We start from the raw sequence: 17,905 nt of genomic DNA, 5'->3' as shown, positions 1-17,905 counted from the left end.
GAAATAAAAAGGGGCATAACTCACATCAAACGGGACATTCCTATTTAATAATATTTTCTCTTCTTTTTTTAATTCCTACCAAATTAAGATCATCTGGATTTCATAGAAAATGTCAAGAATACATTACCAAATTACACTTTTCACCATATACTGAATACAAAATGGGCAGGTCGAACGTGTACGGAAAACACTGGTGAATTATAATTGGATTTAATGTTTTTTCCAAGGTTTAAGAGTTCGTTTTTATGATACATGGATATACAACAGCCCCCACTGTCAGAGATCAGATTTATCCGCTTGATGACGGGTCGTTTTCCAGCTAAAGAGAGAAGACCACGCTTGGCTGTTGACAAATTCTTAAGCGTGGGTGGGGTAAAAGTAGTGAGTTAGCGTTGTGTGAAATTTCCGGGAAGTTCGTATTAAGAAGTCATACAGTTCAAAAATATATTTGATAGATGGTATAACATCAAAATTATGTTTGAGTAGTTGTTTTCGTCTATAATTTGTTTACTACGAAAGTAAATGGTCGAACATCAGCTCAAAGTTCATTTTCAACATTTACTGGTTAAAAGTGATGCCTTTGGATTTGATCAAAGGGAAGTAACCAGGGTTGATTTTAAAAGAAGTAAAGTGGATATTTTCTCTCCTTAGTTTTGCGGTGAAAATATCATGCTAGTATTTTACTGTTGTTATTTCACTGATAAAACTCCATATTTCATCGAAAAACTTAAAAAAAATAGGGGATATGCGTTGATTTCACTGTTAGATCGTATTTTATTTCACGAGTGTCATAGAAAAGCATATTTTCACAAGTGGCGAAGCGAAAATGTAGCTCTTCTATGATCACGAGTGAAGTAAGATACAATCTTACACTGACTTTAACAATTTTTCTGTTTCTTTTATGCTTATTTTCAGAGCTTAGGTAGAATTTTTAATATTGTTTTTAATTCCCTATTTTTTTTGGAAAAGAGTGTTTCCTAAATCGCTACCGGTTGGACGCCCCTCACGTAAAATTATAGCTGATGACGTAGCTGTCAGTTTTCTATTTTCGGTTCTTTGAGAAAAAGTTCTTGAATATTTTTTCTATAGTTTATTATTCACTCGTTTTTAGTGCAAATATTTTATGAATATTAATCAATGAACTTATATTAATGCATCTATAATAAAAAATATATGACAAAAGCACTTTTAAATTAAACAAAGCATGAATACATGACCAAAGTACTTCGTCGCCATCTATTGAATGACAATTTGATAGGTAGAACGTGTTAGTAAAACGATAATCATTGGATAATAAACTTTTTTTCTTAGTTTTAGAGTTTGTTTCATGATACCCATGTCATTCGTTACTGTCAGAGGCCAGTCTGACTCGCTTGAAGACCAGGTAATGAGTGAAGACCATGCTAGGTTGTTGAAACATTTTGAGGCGTGGGTGGGATAAAAATCATCAGTTATTCTGTTAATTGTTGTATGGATTTTCGGGGAAGTTCGAATTACGTATACCAACTACAAACAGTTCAAAAAGATATTTGTACCATGATTTAACATCCTATTTATGTTCGAGCAGTAGTTTTCATCTGTATTAAATTGGTTTTGTAGGAAAGCAAATGCTCGAAGTTCAAGAAAACGTTTGAAAAACAGAATCATCATTTTTTCTAATAGACGGGAAGTTTTTAACTCAAATATATCTATATTTTAACTTATGCAACCTTTTTAGAAATTAAAAATATTTTTGGCAACATTTTCTGAAGCAAAAGTGACGTGTTTATTTTTATTAAGGGGAGGTAACAACACTGGATTTTAAAAGTAGTTCTTCAAGTTGATATTTTCACTCCTCTTTTTGCAGTGAAAATTGATATTTTCAATGTTGATATTTCACTGATTCAACTCCATTTTTTCATAGAAAAGCATGAAAGAAAAATGCATATTGTTATCAATCAATCATGTATTTAAATTAGATTACATCCTGTATGAAATGTTTTAACCAATGTGGTCAACAAATAAATGTTTTTTTTCCGCTGATAAAACTCCATTTTTCATCGAAAAGCATAAAAGAAAATCGCATATTGTAAGATATCAATCTTGTTTTTAAATTAGATTACACCCTGTATGAAATGTTTTAACCTATGTGGTCAACAAATAAAATGTCCAAGTTCGGTCCAAGTTTTGTTTGCAAACGTAAACTTGAATACTTTGTCTTCAGACAAAAACACATGCGTTAAATTGTCCACTTCACATACTGCCGTTATATTTCTAGGACGATCTGAAAAGTTCTTGCTCTTATAAAGGTTTTTGTTGCCATTGTTATCCAAACCAATTTTTGTGACGTCACCGGAACTATCCTTCACGTGTAATGTATCTTCACTGAAAAAGTATACGTCGCCATTTTGTGTGAACAGAACGTCATTGAAATATGTTGGGGCAGACTTCCCAAACAGATCACTCCATTTCAGTGTTTCTTTAAAATTAAAAGTCTCTTTTGTGGCTATATTGTAGACGTCAATGCCAGAATCTGAAAGTAAATTTGTAAATGTATTTGTTGTTTTTTTCTATATAAATTTTATGCAAACCAATTTATTTCGTATTGTTTATTAATAACACGCGAACTTAAGCATTGATGCAAATGCTCAAAACATAAATTGCCGAATTATTGTACGTCTCCTCATCAAAAATATATTCATTACTGTAATGCACCGATTCAAATTGACAATTGACTGTTAAATGTCAAATATCACCTGTTATCAAATAAACTGAAGAGGAATTTCTGTAGGCTGCAGTTACTTTTTCTGACGTCATTTTGTATAATGACGTCATCTTGACGATATCTCGTGGGCCGGAAGTAAGGTCATATATGGTATGATAGTGTAACAAACTGGTGCCATTGAATACATAGACTGCAGATGATATACATACTAAGGCATCCGGATAACACTCATATACTGGTGTGTTTGACGTTTTTGGGCTTGTTGCTTTTGTTGTTGTTATTGTTGTCGCTGCTGCTGTTGTTGTTGTTTGAGCTGTTTTTGTTGTTGGAGCTGTTGTTGTTGCTGCTGTTGTTGTTGGAGTTGTTGTTGTTGCTGCTGTTGTTTGTGTTGATGATGTCGTTGTGCCTGTTGTTTGAGTTGTTGTTGCTTCTATTGCTGTTGTTGTTGTCGTAGTAGCTGTTGTTGTTGTAGATGATGTCAGGGCGGCTGTTGTTTTAATTGATGTTGGTGCTGCTGATGTTTTTGTTGATGTTGTTTTTGAAATGGCTTTTGTTTGTGTCGATGGCGTCGTTGTGGCTGATGTTTTTGAAGTTGGCAATGGAGAAGAGTTCTGAAAAGTAGAAAAGGACAACCATCTTACAGTATGCTCAGTACTTTGATTTCTGTGTGATATTATTCATCAGGTCATTCATTCATCATCTTAAGAAATCAAATAACAACAACAACAACAACAACAACAACCAATAACAACAGCAACAACCAATAACAGCTCACAACCACATATGCATGGGACGCTATAAATATTGCTATCAATAGAGAGTTGAGACAACAACAAAAGCAGCAGCAGCAACAACAACAAAAACGACGACAACAACAACAACTTTAACAACAACAACAACAACCAATAACAGCTCACAACCACATATGCATGGGACGCTATAAATATTGCTATCAATAGAGAGTTGAGACAACAACAACAACAACAACAACAACAACAACAACAACAACAACAAACAATTTCAAACAACAAGAAATAAAGCACACATTATACGCTGTATTACTAGTCAATAAATAGCATTTCAACTTACTTTGCTTAGAATAAAAATGCAATATATCTTTTCACAAAAACTTATTAAGATCTAAACCTTATATTTTATTTACAGATTTTAAACTGCTATCTTATTCTTCAGGTCCGAAATTCTCGAACAGTTCTGGTGGTTCTGTAAGTGTTGTACTTGTACTGGTGCATTCCCGCGAGACAACTTTTCATTTTTAGGCTGTGTCGCATTAGACCAATTATTTGTGTTACATAGTTTGATTATGCTGTACGCTATTGAGGCCGGTGGTCTCTTTTATTACGAATGAAACAAGTGAATTGACCATTCGGAACTCCTCGGCCATTTTTTCAAAAACAACCTCGGATGTATATGGACGGTTTACATACTTAAAAAGTGGTACGTTTAAGTCCGCTGCAAATAGATCGCGTAGTAATCTTATTTAGTAGTTAAAATTTATGACTTAACTCTTGGGAATCGTAATTATGTTTGCAATAATACACTTCACCGGCAATCAATTTAAACTGAGAGCAATGAATACAACTCTTAAACACTACATTTAATTAATGCTTTTATTCAAAAAAAATACGGACTTCTTCAACAGATGTACCGGCATACATCCGAGGTTGTTTTTGAAAAAATGGCCCAGGAGCTCCGAATGGTGAATTGACTTGGGTACACACATGCCCTAATGTCTCGAGTTTGACTTAGACTCAGAACTGTGAGATTTGAAATTAAATCAATGTCACTAGAATAATTCATGTAAAGAAGTGGAAAAGAAGTGGTAAACAAAAAAGGTAAAACTAATAATATTTAACATATTCTCAATCAGCGAATTCCATCATGAACCGTTGCTGATTATTGTTTTATCAGAACATCCAAATTCATATTTTTTTGTGATTATTAAGCTTTTATGTTGTTGTTGTTGTTGTTGTTGTTTTACTTTATTATTAATTGATTTCAAGTGGATGCTTTCTCAAATGATGCTATTTTTTTCTAATTTTGTAGCTATTGATAAATGTTGACAAGTATGAAGTCATGGCTATAATATTAATGTAAGCCCCCCAGTAGACTCGTGTTCCAGTTTCCCTGACCGTTCCAGGGCGGAAATCCCCTCATTTATCGGTTAAGCTATTTGTGTGGGCTGTTTGTGGTATTTGTGTTGTTGATGTTGAGTTTCTAAAGGTCGCCCGCGCCCGATAGTGGCTGCATTAAGACTTGACCCCTTCACATCCCCAAGTGTGACAATATGGCTTCAACAGAAAGACGAAGCTTTTTTCAAAAGACGAAGGTTTAGCGAAGCTTTTTTACAAAAAGCAAACATTTCATGAAAAAAACGAAACTTTTGCGAAGTTTTTGAAAAAAAAAAACCCACATAATTTTGAGGCCAATCGGTTTATGGGTTGTTCGCAAAGGGACATTATATAATCAGGCACTTAGAACTTTCAAACAACCAAAGTGATATTATAGAATCAGGCACTTGTGCAAGTGGTCTTTATTCGCCCGTGTATCTAGTTAATTTAAGTTGGACCCTTGCCTTGAACCTCTTATGCTTTAGTTTTGACCGCCTACGTTGGAAAACGTGAATACAACGTGAGCAAATGCAGAATAACACGGTTAAAACGTATTCAAACGTGCCAACATGTGGAAAATCTGGAATTCTCAATTTTTAACATGTTCAAAATGTGCTGGCGTCTCCACACAACGTACGTCAACGTGGCAACAACGTAACGAGAACGTGATCGTGACAACGTAATATAACGTACCAAAAACGTTATATAACGCGAAAATCGCGCGTTATTCTTACAATGCTATTATTTTATTTTTCGACTTCTGGACTTGTCGCTGTGGCTTTATTATATTGTTGAGTGTCACACTTATGCATCACTTATACCATTCAGTCCATTGGTCTGTTATTTTAACGGCCCAATAAAAACACTTGTGTTCTAATCTTAAAATTAAGTTAAATCTAAAGTGGTTATTTAACTATATCCCCAAATTGACAGCACAGGAGCCGTTTTCATAAAATTTCTTAAGTCATTTCTTAACTTAAGTCGATTTCGGAAGATTTTTGAAGCCATATTTAAAAAGGTATAGGGTTTTGTTACATTAAATTCAAAACTATCAATGAAAAATGAAGTATTTCAGATATTATCAGGTTATCATAGAATATGAACTGTGAGATACTTAACATAAGCAATTGACTTAAATGTAAATGAATACGGTTTACCGACCCTGGAAAGTCAAACAATGTCATCAACCCCTAGGAAAGTCAACTGTGCACCACTTAAAGCTGCACTCTTACAGATTTACCGTTTTAACAAATATTCTATTTTTTGTCCTTGACTGAGCTTTTTTTGGCGTAACTGTCAGGACACCAGTGATATAAGACTGCTGACACTTTTGTCACTTTTGTCAGCAGTCTTATATCACTGGTTTCAGATCGCAGTTTTCATATTTACGTTAAAAAAAGAGATGTTTTATGACTAAACGCGTTACTAATGCTTAAAGAAAAATAAGTTTTTCAGCAGTTTTCCAAATAATTGAAATATGTTCTATCGTAAGTTATTTTATATGAATGAATTGAAGGTATTGATGCCAAAGTCAGCTGATTCTGAGACAAAATTAAAAGAAAAGTCACAACTGTCAATCTGTGAGAGTGCAGCTTTATTGACCTTCGTTTTCCAAACCTTTAAAGTGGATTTTGATGTCGTCGTATTTACGCCAAGAAAGAATATTGCATACAAGATCAATCATCAATGCTTAATGGAGCAAGCTATTAATTTATAATGGTAATTAATACGTTATGAATGTGCAGTGAAATTAAATTAATAAATAATAAAGTATTTCATGAAAGAGGAAGCCAGTATTTATTGCATATAACCTCTTGATTTTCGATCTGCATCCGTCCATTATTAATTTGAAAGAGTTCCTTGGGGAATTGATGGGTCTTAATATTAATTACCACATTAGCTTTAGTGTGAGTTGATGAAGGAACAGAACGGAAATGGTTGTGACTAAACTAAATATTAGATCAATTAATTAGACTACAGCTTTATCAAGCTCATGCCAAGGCGTAAACATATCACGTTTGTTTCCATTCGGAGCTCCTCGGCCATTTTTATCGAAAACAACCTCCGATGTATTTGGACGGTTTACATACTTAGAAATCGGTATGTTTAAGTCCGCTGCAAGTAGATCGCGTAGTAATTTAATTTAAAAGTTAAACTAAATGACATAACTCTTCGGAGTCTGAATTATGTTTGCAATAATACACTTCACTGGCAATCAATTTAATTAAACTCACACAAATAATACAACTCTAAAACACTACATTTGATTAATGATATAATTAAAAACATACGAACTACTTCTACTGATGTACCGGCATACATCCGATATTGTTTTCAATAAAAATGGCCGCGGAGTTTCGAATGGTTTGTTTCAACTAACCCGACCAGCCATATTCTTTCCTCATAACACTACAGTTTTTCCTCGTAATTTCCTAAACAATGTGCATTGTGTTAACATGTTACAATTTGACCATTTTATCTTAACAATTTTCTACAATACTGATGTACCCTGATATAGGCAGGTTTGGTACATACCCCGGTTCTTAAAAATACGACCAAATCCAATTCATTGACTTGTAGTTGATTTAAAACACAATAAAAAAATAAACACTTACTTTTTTCATTTGACTATACAATTTTATAGTATCTGTCTTGAAATACAGCTTGCATGAACACTGGTAATACAGTCGCCATTTTGATTATCTGTTTGGAGTAGGACCATCCATTGTTTATTACCCACAGAGCGCTCTATGTGCATGATTTGCAATTTTCCTTCAAAAATCTTAATTATAGGGGAGTTAACCCTACCTTTAATCCCTTTTCGGTAATTCTACGCTCGATTTCTTTTATTTGGCGCTCACATTCATTGTTAGAATTCAAGTCGTGGGAACGGTCGTCTAATATTTTTACATGTCGGATTCGGGAGCTCGGCCCAAAACTTCGCATTTTCGAAGTGGCCATCGTCGTTGGACGAACACATTTCGGAGTTGGAACGTGAGGAAGATGTTTTAAAAAGGGACTTGAAATTGTTGAGCCACAGACAGAATCCTATTCCGCAGGATATTGAAGCTCTAAAGGATGAAAGGGTCACCCTCCAACGTTTGGTTGAGGAGCGCCGTAAATCTTCCGGAGTCCGGCGACTAAGGCGATTAGAATGCACCCTTGTTTTTTCTTCATTTTTGATACCTTCTTGTATGTTCTTTAATTTAAAATGACACTCTTATTCAAAATCAAAACATACACATGTATAACAAACATTAATTTTGACTGATAAAACTTAAACTACTTACTAAATAATGCATTTATGAAAAATATTAATTACTGATAACAAGATTATAACCATGTATTTAATAGCTGAAAATGCAAATTTTTTTAATTATTGGTGAATGCTAAAAGATTTACTGTGATCTACTTTGGTCTCATAAGGTAGTAATACCGTGTTTTCTGCACCTTTCTTTCAAATTAAACTCGGTATCCTTCATAAGAACTATTGTTTTCGACATTTATTTATCCTTTTTTTTGAATATTAAAACAATAGTATTTATTGTGGTAAATCTTATTTGGAGGTAAGAGTGCATCTTTAACTTACTTATTCCTTTCTCTTTTCTTTGTATCTGTGCCATGCATCGTTGCGACTATTTATATATGCTTATATTGATCATGTTTTGTCAATAAACTGTTACATAACATGTTTACGAAACAAAATTTTCTGTCCGTCCGTCTGCCTGTCCGTCTGTCTGTCTGTCTTGTTCATGTCTTGTCAAGTCATTAAGCTTAACTGCTTAACAGAAATTGCTACACGATCTACTTTCAGCCTAGTTGAACGTATAGAATTCTGACATATACACCCGAGCTTAAAAATTGTTTCGATATAAAATGGCCGAGGTGCTCCAATTGCTAGCGGAATAGGACAAACAATTTGATTTCCATTAAAGCGTAGGAAATAACCAATTTAATAGAACTTATTCTCAAAATGTTACAAGTATCAGTTTTGTTTAAACTATTATTGCGTGCCTTCTCCTTATCATGTATGTGTATGTACCATTGTAAATATTTGTAAATATTGTTTGTCCTCATGGGCCGTAATGCTTATTGGATTTGTAATAAATCTTCTTTAATGAGAACACACTTATGTATAAACAAACATCGATAGTGTGCATGTATTTAAAAGGATTCATTATCATTAGCAGTTTCTTTTTTCCGCTGATGAATTGTGTGCTTGTAAATAATCATTGTCCCATGGAGCTTGCATGGCATTGTGTTATCGCATTCTTGCACGATACTAAAAAGACACAAAGTGGAAGCAACTTAGAATCCTCTCTATAAACGCACTACAACACCCGCGTTTCAACAATATAGCCACTTTAGATTGAAGCCATAAAACTAAATCTCAATCAATATACCTAACTATTGTTCTTGTTAGATGGCATCTGTGAGTTCTTTCATAGAATCTAACCGATCTGTTACGGTCCTGGGTTTTGATTTCAGAAGTAAACGTGAACAAGAAGAGTTACTTAGGCGGCTATTAAAACCATCTCAGGCGAAGAAAGAAAAAAATGTGCGCACTGGAACCATAATAAAAACTTCAAACATTCGTTTATGAATATCAAATCAAAATTTCTTAAAAAAAAGACTTGTTTTTTTTTCATTTCTACCCCCTCCCCTATAATTATGCCTCTGACACCACCAGCGGATCCGGGTGTGGGGAGGAGGGGTGTCGGCGCCCCCTAAAACGTCCAAGTTTAGTTAGTATTTCAATTTAGGAGACAATAGTAGAAAAGTAAAATACACCAAATATGCACCATTTCGGACTCGAAATTGTTAAATTTTTCTTAGGGAAGTACCAAACCCCCTGTTTTAAACCCGATAAATTTCGATTCTAAGGGGGTGGGGGGCGCAAGTCAAAAGATTACGTTTCTGTACTACGCCGCCTCTAACGTCAAATTCTGGCACAACCCCTTGGTGCTGCTACTGTATCTAGACAACATATCATTCCCATAAATGTACATCTCTTAGTCTCTTGACAATTTTGGTTTTTACAGAAAACAACAATATCACCTACAACAACATTCGATTACGTTTGAATATTTTGTTAATGTAATTATAATTTTGAAATCACAATACCTTTTATTAAATAAAAAATGAAGCATTTTTTTATTATTTAATTTGCAGCTTCTTAATTTTGTTACCATGTGTATGTGCTCGTGAATGAATGTAAGAAGTGTTGTTGTCCCGCCTTTTGCAATTCTAGCCAAATGATATTGATGTATTTTAACATTGCAAATTCGAGCTGGAATTGTGGGAAATAATCGCCACATAATTGCTGCTTAAATCATGTTCATTTTTAAGAAATAATGTGCTTTTCATGTTCGTTAGTTTTAGTTGAATGACATTGAGCTCAGCTCGTACAATTGCACTTCAATGTCTGTTTACAATTTCTCAAATTACTTCAAGAGTTCTAGCTGATGTATTTAAAAGCAGTAGCTCAGACAATAGTTGACAGCGAGTTTTTTTATCTGTTATTTGATTTAAAATAGTTTCTGTTATTAAAGAAATACCCATGTTAGCTGAGATTGACCGTGACAAAGGGTAGAACTCGTTGCTTCCTGGTAATTTCAAAATCAGGATACAACACCGGTTGTTTTAACGTGTTAATATGACAAAGACAGGTATTCATACTGTTCAGATTGGAAGAAATATTCCGTCTACCATCCACAACTGTTTGTTGACCGTGCAACGCGGTGACGAAAATACATTCAATCATAGAACGATGAGTTTATTGCAGACATGATTTTTTATATTTTTACTACTGGGCTTTTTCCAGCATTTTTCATTGCATTAATGATGTTTGAAACTGCTATCAGCCATTCTATTACCAGTAAAAAGCTATTTCTGGTAAATAATGTGATACTGGTAAAGACGTTATAGCTGGTATCACCAAGGCGACCCAGGTATGATTCTCGGAAAAGGCGCATGCCACAAAGCGCCATCAAGCCAGACAAGTGGGTTTTTACCAGGTACTCCGGTTTCCCCGACAACATAAGACCACACGTAAACGAGAGTTACTTGGTATCAGTTAATAAACCTTTCCTCAAAATCGTTGTTAAATAAATAATTTTTAAACACAATTGATTTTAACGCATTTAAGACTACGTAGGCTAAACACTGCCCATTTGACTTTCTATGTTCCTTTAACCACGGCCTTTTATAACAAATCCTCCTTAGAACCATTGACCGCCGCTTACCAAAGTGGATGGCAAGTCTCATTAATAATGATGCTCGTGGCGTAGCTACAATACACAAACATCAAGAAGATATACAATAACAGTTTAGCTACAATACACATACATCAAGCAGATATACCATGACAGTTTAACTACAACACACATACATCAAGCAGATATACCATGAGAGTTTAGCTACAATGCATATACATCAAGCAGATATACAATGACAGATTAGCTACAATACACAAACATTAAGCAGATATACAATGACAGATTAGCTACAATCCACAAACATCAAGCAGATATACAATGACAGTTTAGCTACAATACACAAACAACAAACAGATGTATAATGGCAGATTAGCTACAATACACAAACATCACGCAGATACACAATGACAGATTAGCTACAATACACAAACATTTGCATAATGGCAGTGTAACCTTAATACACAAACATCAACCACTTGCATAATGACAGTGTAGCCTTAATAAACATACTTCAAGCACTTGCATAATGGCAGTGTAGCCTTAATAAACATACTTCAAGCACTTGCATAATGACAGTGTAGCCTTAATAAACATACTTCAAGCACTTGCATAATGGCAGTGTAGCCTTAATAAACATACTTCAAGCACTTGCATAATGGCAGTGTAGCCTTAATAAACATACTTCAAGCACTTGCATTATGAAAATATAGCCACAATACACATACTTCAAGCACTTGCATTATGACAATGTAGCCACAATACACATACTTCAAGCACTTGCATTATGACAATGTAGCCACAATACACATACTTCAAGCACTTGCATAATGGCAGTGTAGCCACAATACACATACATGAAGCACTTGCATAATGGCAGTGTAGCCACAATACACATACATGAAGCACTTGCATAATGGCAGTGTAGCCAAAATACACATACATGAAGCACTTGCATAATGGCAGTGTAGCCACAATAAACATACTTCAAGCACTTGCATTATGAAAATATAGCCACAATACACATACATGAAGCACTTGCATAATGGCAGTGTAGCCACAATACACATACATGAAGCACTTGCATAATGGCAGTGTAGCAACAATGGCAGTGTAGCCACAATACACATACTTCAAGCACTTGCATAATGGCAGTGTAGCCACAATACACATAAGCATAATGGCAGTGTAGCCAAAATACACATACTTCAAGCACTTGCATAATGGCAGTGTAGCCACAATACACATACATCAAGCACTTGCATAATGGCAGTGTAGCCACAATACACAAACATCAAGCACTTGCATAATGGCAGTGTAACAACAATACACGTACTTCAAGCACTTGCATATTGGCAGTGTAGCCACAATACACTTACTTCAAGCACTTGCATAATGGCAGTGTAGCAACAATGGCAGTGTAGTCACAATACACATACTTCAAGCACTTGCATAATGGCAGTGTAGCCGCAATACACATACATCAAGCACTTGCATAATGGCAGTTTAGCCGCAATACACATACTTCAAGCACTTGCATAATGACAGTGTAGCCACAATACACATACTTCAAGCACTTGCATAATGGCAGTGTAGCCACAATACACATACTTCAAGCACTTGCATAATGGCAGTGTAGCCACAATACACAAACATCAAGCACTTGCATAATGGCAGTGTAGCCACAATACACATACTTCAAGCACTTGCATAATGGCAGTGTAGCCACAATACACATACTTCAAGCACTTGCATTATGACAATGTAGCCTCAATACACATACATGAAGCACTTGCATAATGGCAGTGTAGCAACAATGGCAGTGTAGCCACAGTACACATACTTCAAGCACTTGCATAATGGCAGTGTAGCCACAATACACATACATCAAGCACTTGCATAATGGCAGTGTAGCCACAATACACATACTGCAAGCACTTGCATAATGGCAGTGTAGCCACAATACACGTACTTCAAGCACTTGCATAATGGCAGTGTAGCCACAATACACATACATCAAGCACTTACATAATGGCAGTGTAGCCACAATACACATACTTCAAGCACTTGCATAATGGCAGTGTAGCCACAATACACATACATCAAGCACTTGCATAATGGCAGTGTAGCCACAATAGTGATACTTCAAGCACTTGCATAATGGCAGTGTAACCACATACACGTACATCAAGCACTTGCATTATGACAATGCAGCCTTGATACACAAACATCAAGCACTTGCATAATGGCAATGTAGCCACAATACACGTACTTCAAGCATTTGCATAATGGCAGTGTAGCCACAATACACATACTTTAAGCACTTGCATAATGACAGTGTAGCCGCAATACACATACATCAAGCACTTGCATAATGGCAGTGTAGCCAAAATACACATACTTCAAGCACTTGCATAATGGCAGTGTAGCCACAATACACATACATCAAGCACTTGCATAATGGCAGTGTAGCCACAATACACATACATCAAGAAATTGCATAATGGCAGTGTAACAACAATACACGTACTTCAAGCACTTGCATTATGACAATTTAGCCACAATACACTTACTTCAAGCACTTGCATAATGGCAGTGTAGCAAAAATGGCAGTGTAGTCACAATACACATACTTCAAGCACTTGCATAATGGCAGTGTAGCCACAATACACATACTTCAAGCACTTGCATAATGGCAGTGTAGCCACAATACACATACTTCAAGCACTTGCATAATGGCAGTGTAGCCACAATACACATACATCAAGCACTTGCATAATGGCAGTATAGCCACAATACACATACATCAAGCACTTGCATAATGGCAGTGTAGCCACAATACACATACATCAAGCACTTGCATAATGGCAGTGTAGCAACAATGGCAGTGTAGCCACAATACACATACTTCAAGCACTTGCATAATGGCAGTGTAGCCACAATACACATACATCAAGCACTTGCATAATGGCAGTGTAGCCACAATACACATACATCAAGCACTTGCATAATGGCAGTGTAGCCACAATACACATACATCAAGCACTTGCATAATGGCAGTGTAGCAACAATGGCAGTGTAGCCACAATACACATACTTCAAGCACTTGCATAATGGCAGTGTAGCCACAATTCACATACATCAAGCAGTTGCATGATGGCAGTGTAGCCACAATACACATACTTCAAGCACTTGCATAATGGCAGTGTAGCCACAATACACGTACTTCAAGCACTTGCATAATCACAGTGTAGCCACAATACACAAACATCAAGCACTTGCATAATGGCAGTGTAGCCACAATACACATACTTCAAGCACTTGCATAATGGCAGTGTAGCCACAATACACATACTTCAAGCACTTGCATAATGGCAGTGTAGCCACAATACACATACTTCAAGCACTTGCATAATGGCAGTGTAGCCACAATACACATACATCAAGCACTTGCATAATGGCAGTGTAGCCACAATACACATACATCAAGCACTTGCATAATGGCAGTTTAACTACAATACACATACATCAAGCACTTGCATAATGGCAGTGTAGCCACAATACACATACATGAAGCACTTGCATAATGGCAGTGTAGCCACAATACACATACATCAAGCACTTGCATAATGGCAGTGTAGCCACAATACACATACATCAAGCACTTGCATAATGGCAGTGTAGCCACAATACACGTACTTCAAGCACTTGCATAATGGCAATGTAGCCACAATACACGTACTTCAAGCACTTGCATAATGGCAGTGTAGCCACAATACACATACTTCAAGCACTTGCATAATGGCAGTGAAGCCACAATACACATACTTCAAGCACTTGCATAATGGCAGTGTAGCCACAATACACATACTTCAAGCACTTGCATAATGGCAGTGTAGCCACAATACACATACTTCAAGCACTTGCATAATGGCAGTGTAGCCACAATACACATACTTCAATCACAAGCACTTGCATAATGGCAGTGTAGCCACAATACACATACATCAAGCACTTGCATAATGGCAGTTTAACTACAATACACATACATCAAGCACTTGCATAATGGCAGTGTAGCCACAATACACATACATCAAGCACTTGCATAATGGCAGTGTAGCCACAATACACATACATCAAGCACTTGCATAATGGCAGTGTAGCCACAATACACATACATCAAGCACTTGCATAATGGCAGTGTAGCCACAATACACGTACTTCAAGCACTTGCATAATGGCAATGTAGCCACAATACACGTACTTCAAGCACTTGCATAATGGCAGTGTAGCCACAATACACATACTTCAAGCACTTGCATAATGGCAGTGAAGCCACAATACACATACTTCAAGCACTTGCATAATGGAAGTGTAGCCACAATACACATACTTCAAGCACTTGCATAATGGCAGTGTAGCCACAATACACATACTTCAATCACAAGCACTTGCATAATGGCAGTGTAGCCACAATACACATACTTCAAGCACTTGCATAATGGCAGTGTAGCCACAATACACATACATCAGTTACAGAATGGCAGTTTAGCTACAATACACATACATCAAGCGGAAATATAAAAACAGTTCAGCTACAACACACGTACACCAAAAGCAGTTTAGCTATAATTCACGTACACCAAGGTGAAATATAAAAGCAGTTTAGCTAGAATGCAAATAAAACAGTGAGTAGCACTTAATAAACAGATGATTGAGAGGAAGAGGTTGGGCAGTTATTAACATTTGTGCAGCTGTACAGAATGATAAAACTCATTGTATTTTTTTAAGAAATACCCCTAAACACTACACTGTAAGAAAAAAGCAAGCATACAAAATTACACACAGACACTTACATCAAATACATTTTTGTAATTTGCGTGTATGAACACGTGTCCGTCACTTTGTTGTATCCACGTTATTCCCTGTAAATCTGCAGGCAACAGGCAAGTGCACTGTTTACTTGATTTCACGTAATTTATTCCACGAAACGAACTTTTCTTTGCACAAAAATTGGTACACTCCAGGACGCTCCTCTTGGAACAAGATTGTTGTTTTGTGTCAATTATTCGCCCACTCCCCACTTTAATTAAATCTGATGTCTGCAATGCGCAGTTAGCAATCTTCAAAATGATGTTGAAGAGGACGACCACTGTTGTCATACCTAAAGCCACCATTTTAGTAGTCCTCTTGCTAGTTGCTGTCGATTCAAATACTTATACAACGTACGGAGCTCGATTGTATTCCTGTTATTGTCTTTGCGTGTAAAATAACAGGCATGTGCTCATGTTAAACAAAGCATTATTTTTCATTTTTTTTAACTGAATTCAAAGAATTTAAATATAATGTTCAGAGAGTATCTCTAACGTCTTAAGTTAATAGCATATGCAATGTGTTTTTTTAAGAATGCACTTACATCATCAGTATATATTCCTGTATTGCAATAACCAGCAAACACATGTGTGTGTGTTGAGTTGGTGCTGGTAACAGTAACATCAGCTTTTCTAAACGAGTGTTTAGTTACGCTGTATACTACCCAATTGAATTCAAATCCATTCACATCACATTAATTCACATTCACATTCGATTGATAAAGTCAAAACAGAACACTTTGATGAAATAATCAACACATGAGTTTAGTTAGTGCTGGTTAACAGTAACAGCAGCTTTTAAACGAGTGTTTAGTTACGCTGTATATTACCAAATTCATTTGAAATCAATTCACATCACATTCAAATTCGCATTTAATTGATAACGCCAAAATAGAACACTTTGTTGAAATAAGCGACACATGAGTTTAGTTAGTGTTGGTTAACAGTAACATCAGCTTTTTTTATACGAGTCATCAGTTACGTCGTATACTACCCGCTTGACATCGCCCAATAGAACACTTTGCTATGTCAACGGGAATATCATGTAATCATGATACATCGCCTTAAGACAAAGACATGCTGTTCTATTTCCCAGACACACACATCACTGTACTCCCCGCTCCGCTAAGCCGTCGTGACCAATCGACAGACGGCTGGAGTTTTAATCGTTCTTGTTTGTACCGTAATACCGATTGTAATTGTTTAAAATAACCGCCGTGTACTTTTATCACTGCTTCTGAAATGTAATTAAACAATCTCCTCGCACGAATGGTAAACAACCAACGTCACTGACGTCTACCAGATTCCACTATTTCTTTTGTACTTCAGCAGCTGTAAGAGGCGGAAAATACATTCTGATGCACGTTTTTTTCACAACTTCTCGGATAATATTGACTAATCAATAGCATTATAAAGTACTTTTGACCAACACCAAGGAATTAATCAATTGGCTGCAAAAAAAAACTTGGAATAGTGGTCCACAGTTTATCTTAAATTATTTCATTAATTTTCGGATAAATCTTGACCAACCAATAAACATTTTAAATAACTTTAACCAAACCAAAATACTGAACCGGTTTTAATCTATTGGCCGCTGATCACAACTGCTTAACATAACATACGACAGTCAGTATTCCAAGAACTTCTCGTCTGTTGCTTTTCATGCACTTTTATCCCTAGTTTACCGCAAGTACACGATATTAAACATAACACACAGTTCATTTGATTACAAAACAACCCACTCACAAAGTTGCGTAAATATTAGCATAACTTAAAAACAAACATCTTCTAAGAAATCAGATCTCTTGTACTATTATCACGACGTCCCATGTCTGTTTCAAGGAAAAGCGAAAATAATTTATATGCCTCTGTATTAGATGTCACTTAACTCATTTTCGCTTTCGCCTCTCGATGTATTGAGCGAAAAATGTCTTAAAAACCCAGCTCTTAAAGGGTAACTACATACAGTCGAACACCGTTGACGCG

General features: G+C 36.0%; 1 protein-coding gene across 1 annotated transcript; it reads right to left on the bottom strand.

Moving 5' to 3' along the window:
* Window positions 1-1,409: 1,409 nt before the first annotated feature.
* LOC128241864 (uncharacterized) lies at window positions 1,410-17,186 on the bottom strand. Its single transcript, XM_052958974.1, has 3 exons — window positions 15,905-17,186; window positions 2,736-3,315; window positions 1,410-2,512 (listed from the first exon to the last, which is right to left on the bottom strand). Exons 1-3 carry the CDS (start codon window positions 16,223-16,225, stop codon window positions 2,133-2,135), a joined length of 1,281 nt encoding a protein of 426 aa, XP_052814934.1. The 5' UTR covers window positions 16,226-17,186; the 3' UTR covers window positions 1,410-2,132.
* Between the last annotated feature and the right edge of the window lie 719 nt (window positions 17,187-17,905).

The sequence above is a fragment of the Mya arenaria genome, chromosome 7 (assembly GCF_026914265.1).
Source record: "Mya arenaria isolate MELC-2E11 chromosome 7, ASM2691426v1".
In the NCBI taxonomy this organism is placed as follows: domain Eukaryota; kingdom Metazoa; phylum Mollusca; class Bivalvia; order Myida; family Myidae; genus Mya; species Mya arenaria.
The sequence above is the reverse complement of the archived record's forward strand: the minus strand, read 5'-3'. Positions and strand labels throughout refer to the sequence as shown.

What these genes read in the sequence shown, in the direction of transcription:
- LOC128241864 (XM_052958974.1), bottom strand. Translation starts at nt 16,225, where the DNA reads ATGGTGGCTTTAGGTATGACAACAGTGGTCGTCCTCTTCAACATCATT. An exon ending in ATTACAAAAATGTATTTGAT is followed by an intron (nt 3,316 to 15,904) that starts GTAAGTGTCTGT and finishes TCTACTTTTCAG; the next exon opens with AACTCTTCTCCATTGCCAAC. An exon ending in TTCAGTTTATTTGATAACAG is followed by an intron (nt 2,513 to 2,735) that starts GTGATATTTGAC and finishes ATTTACTTTCAG; the next exon opens with ATTCTGGCATTGACGTCTAC.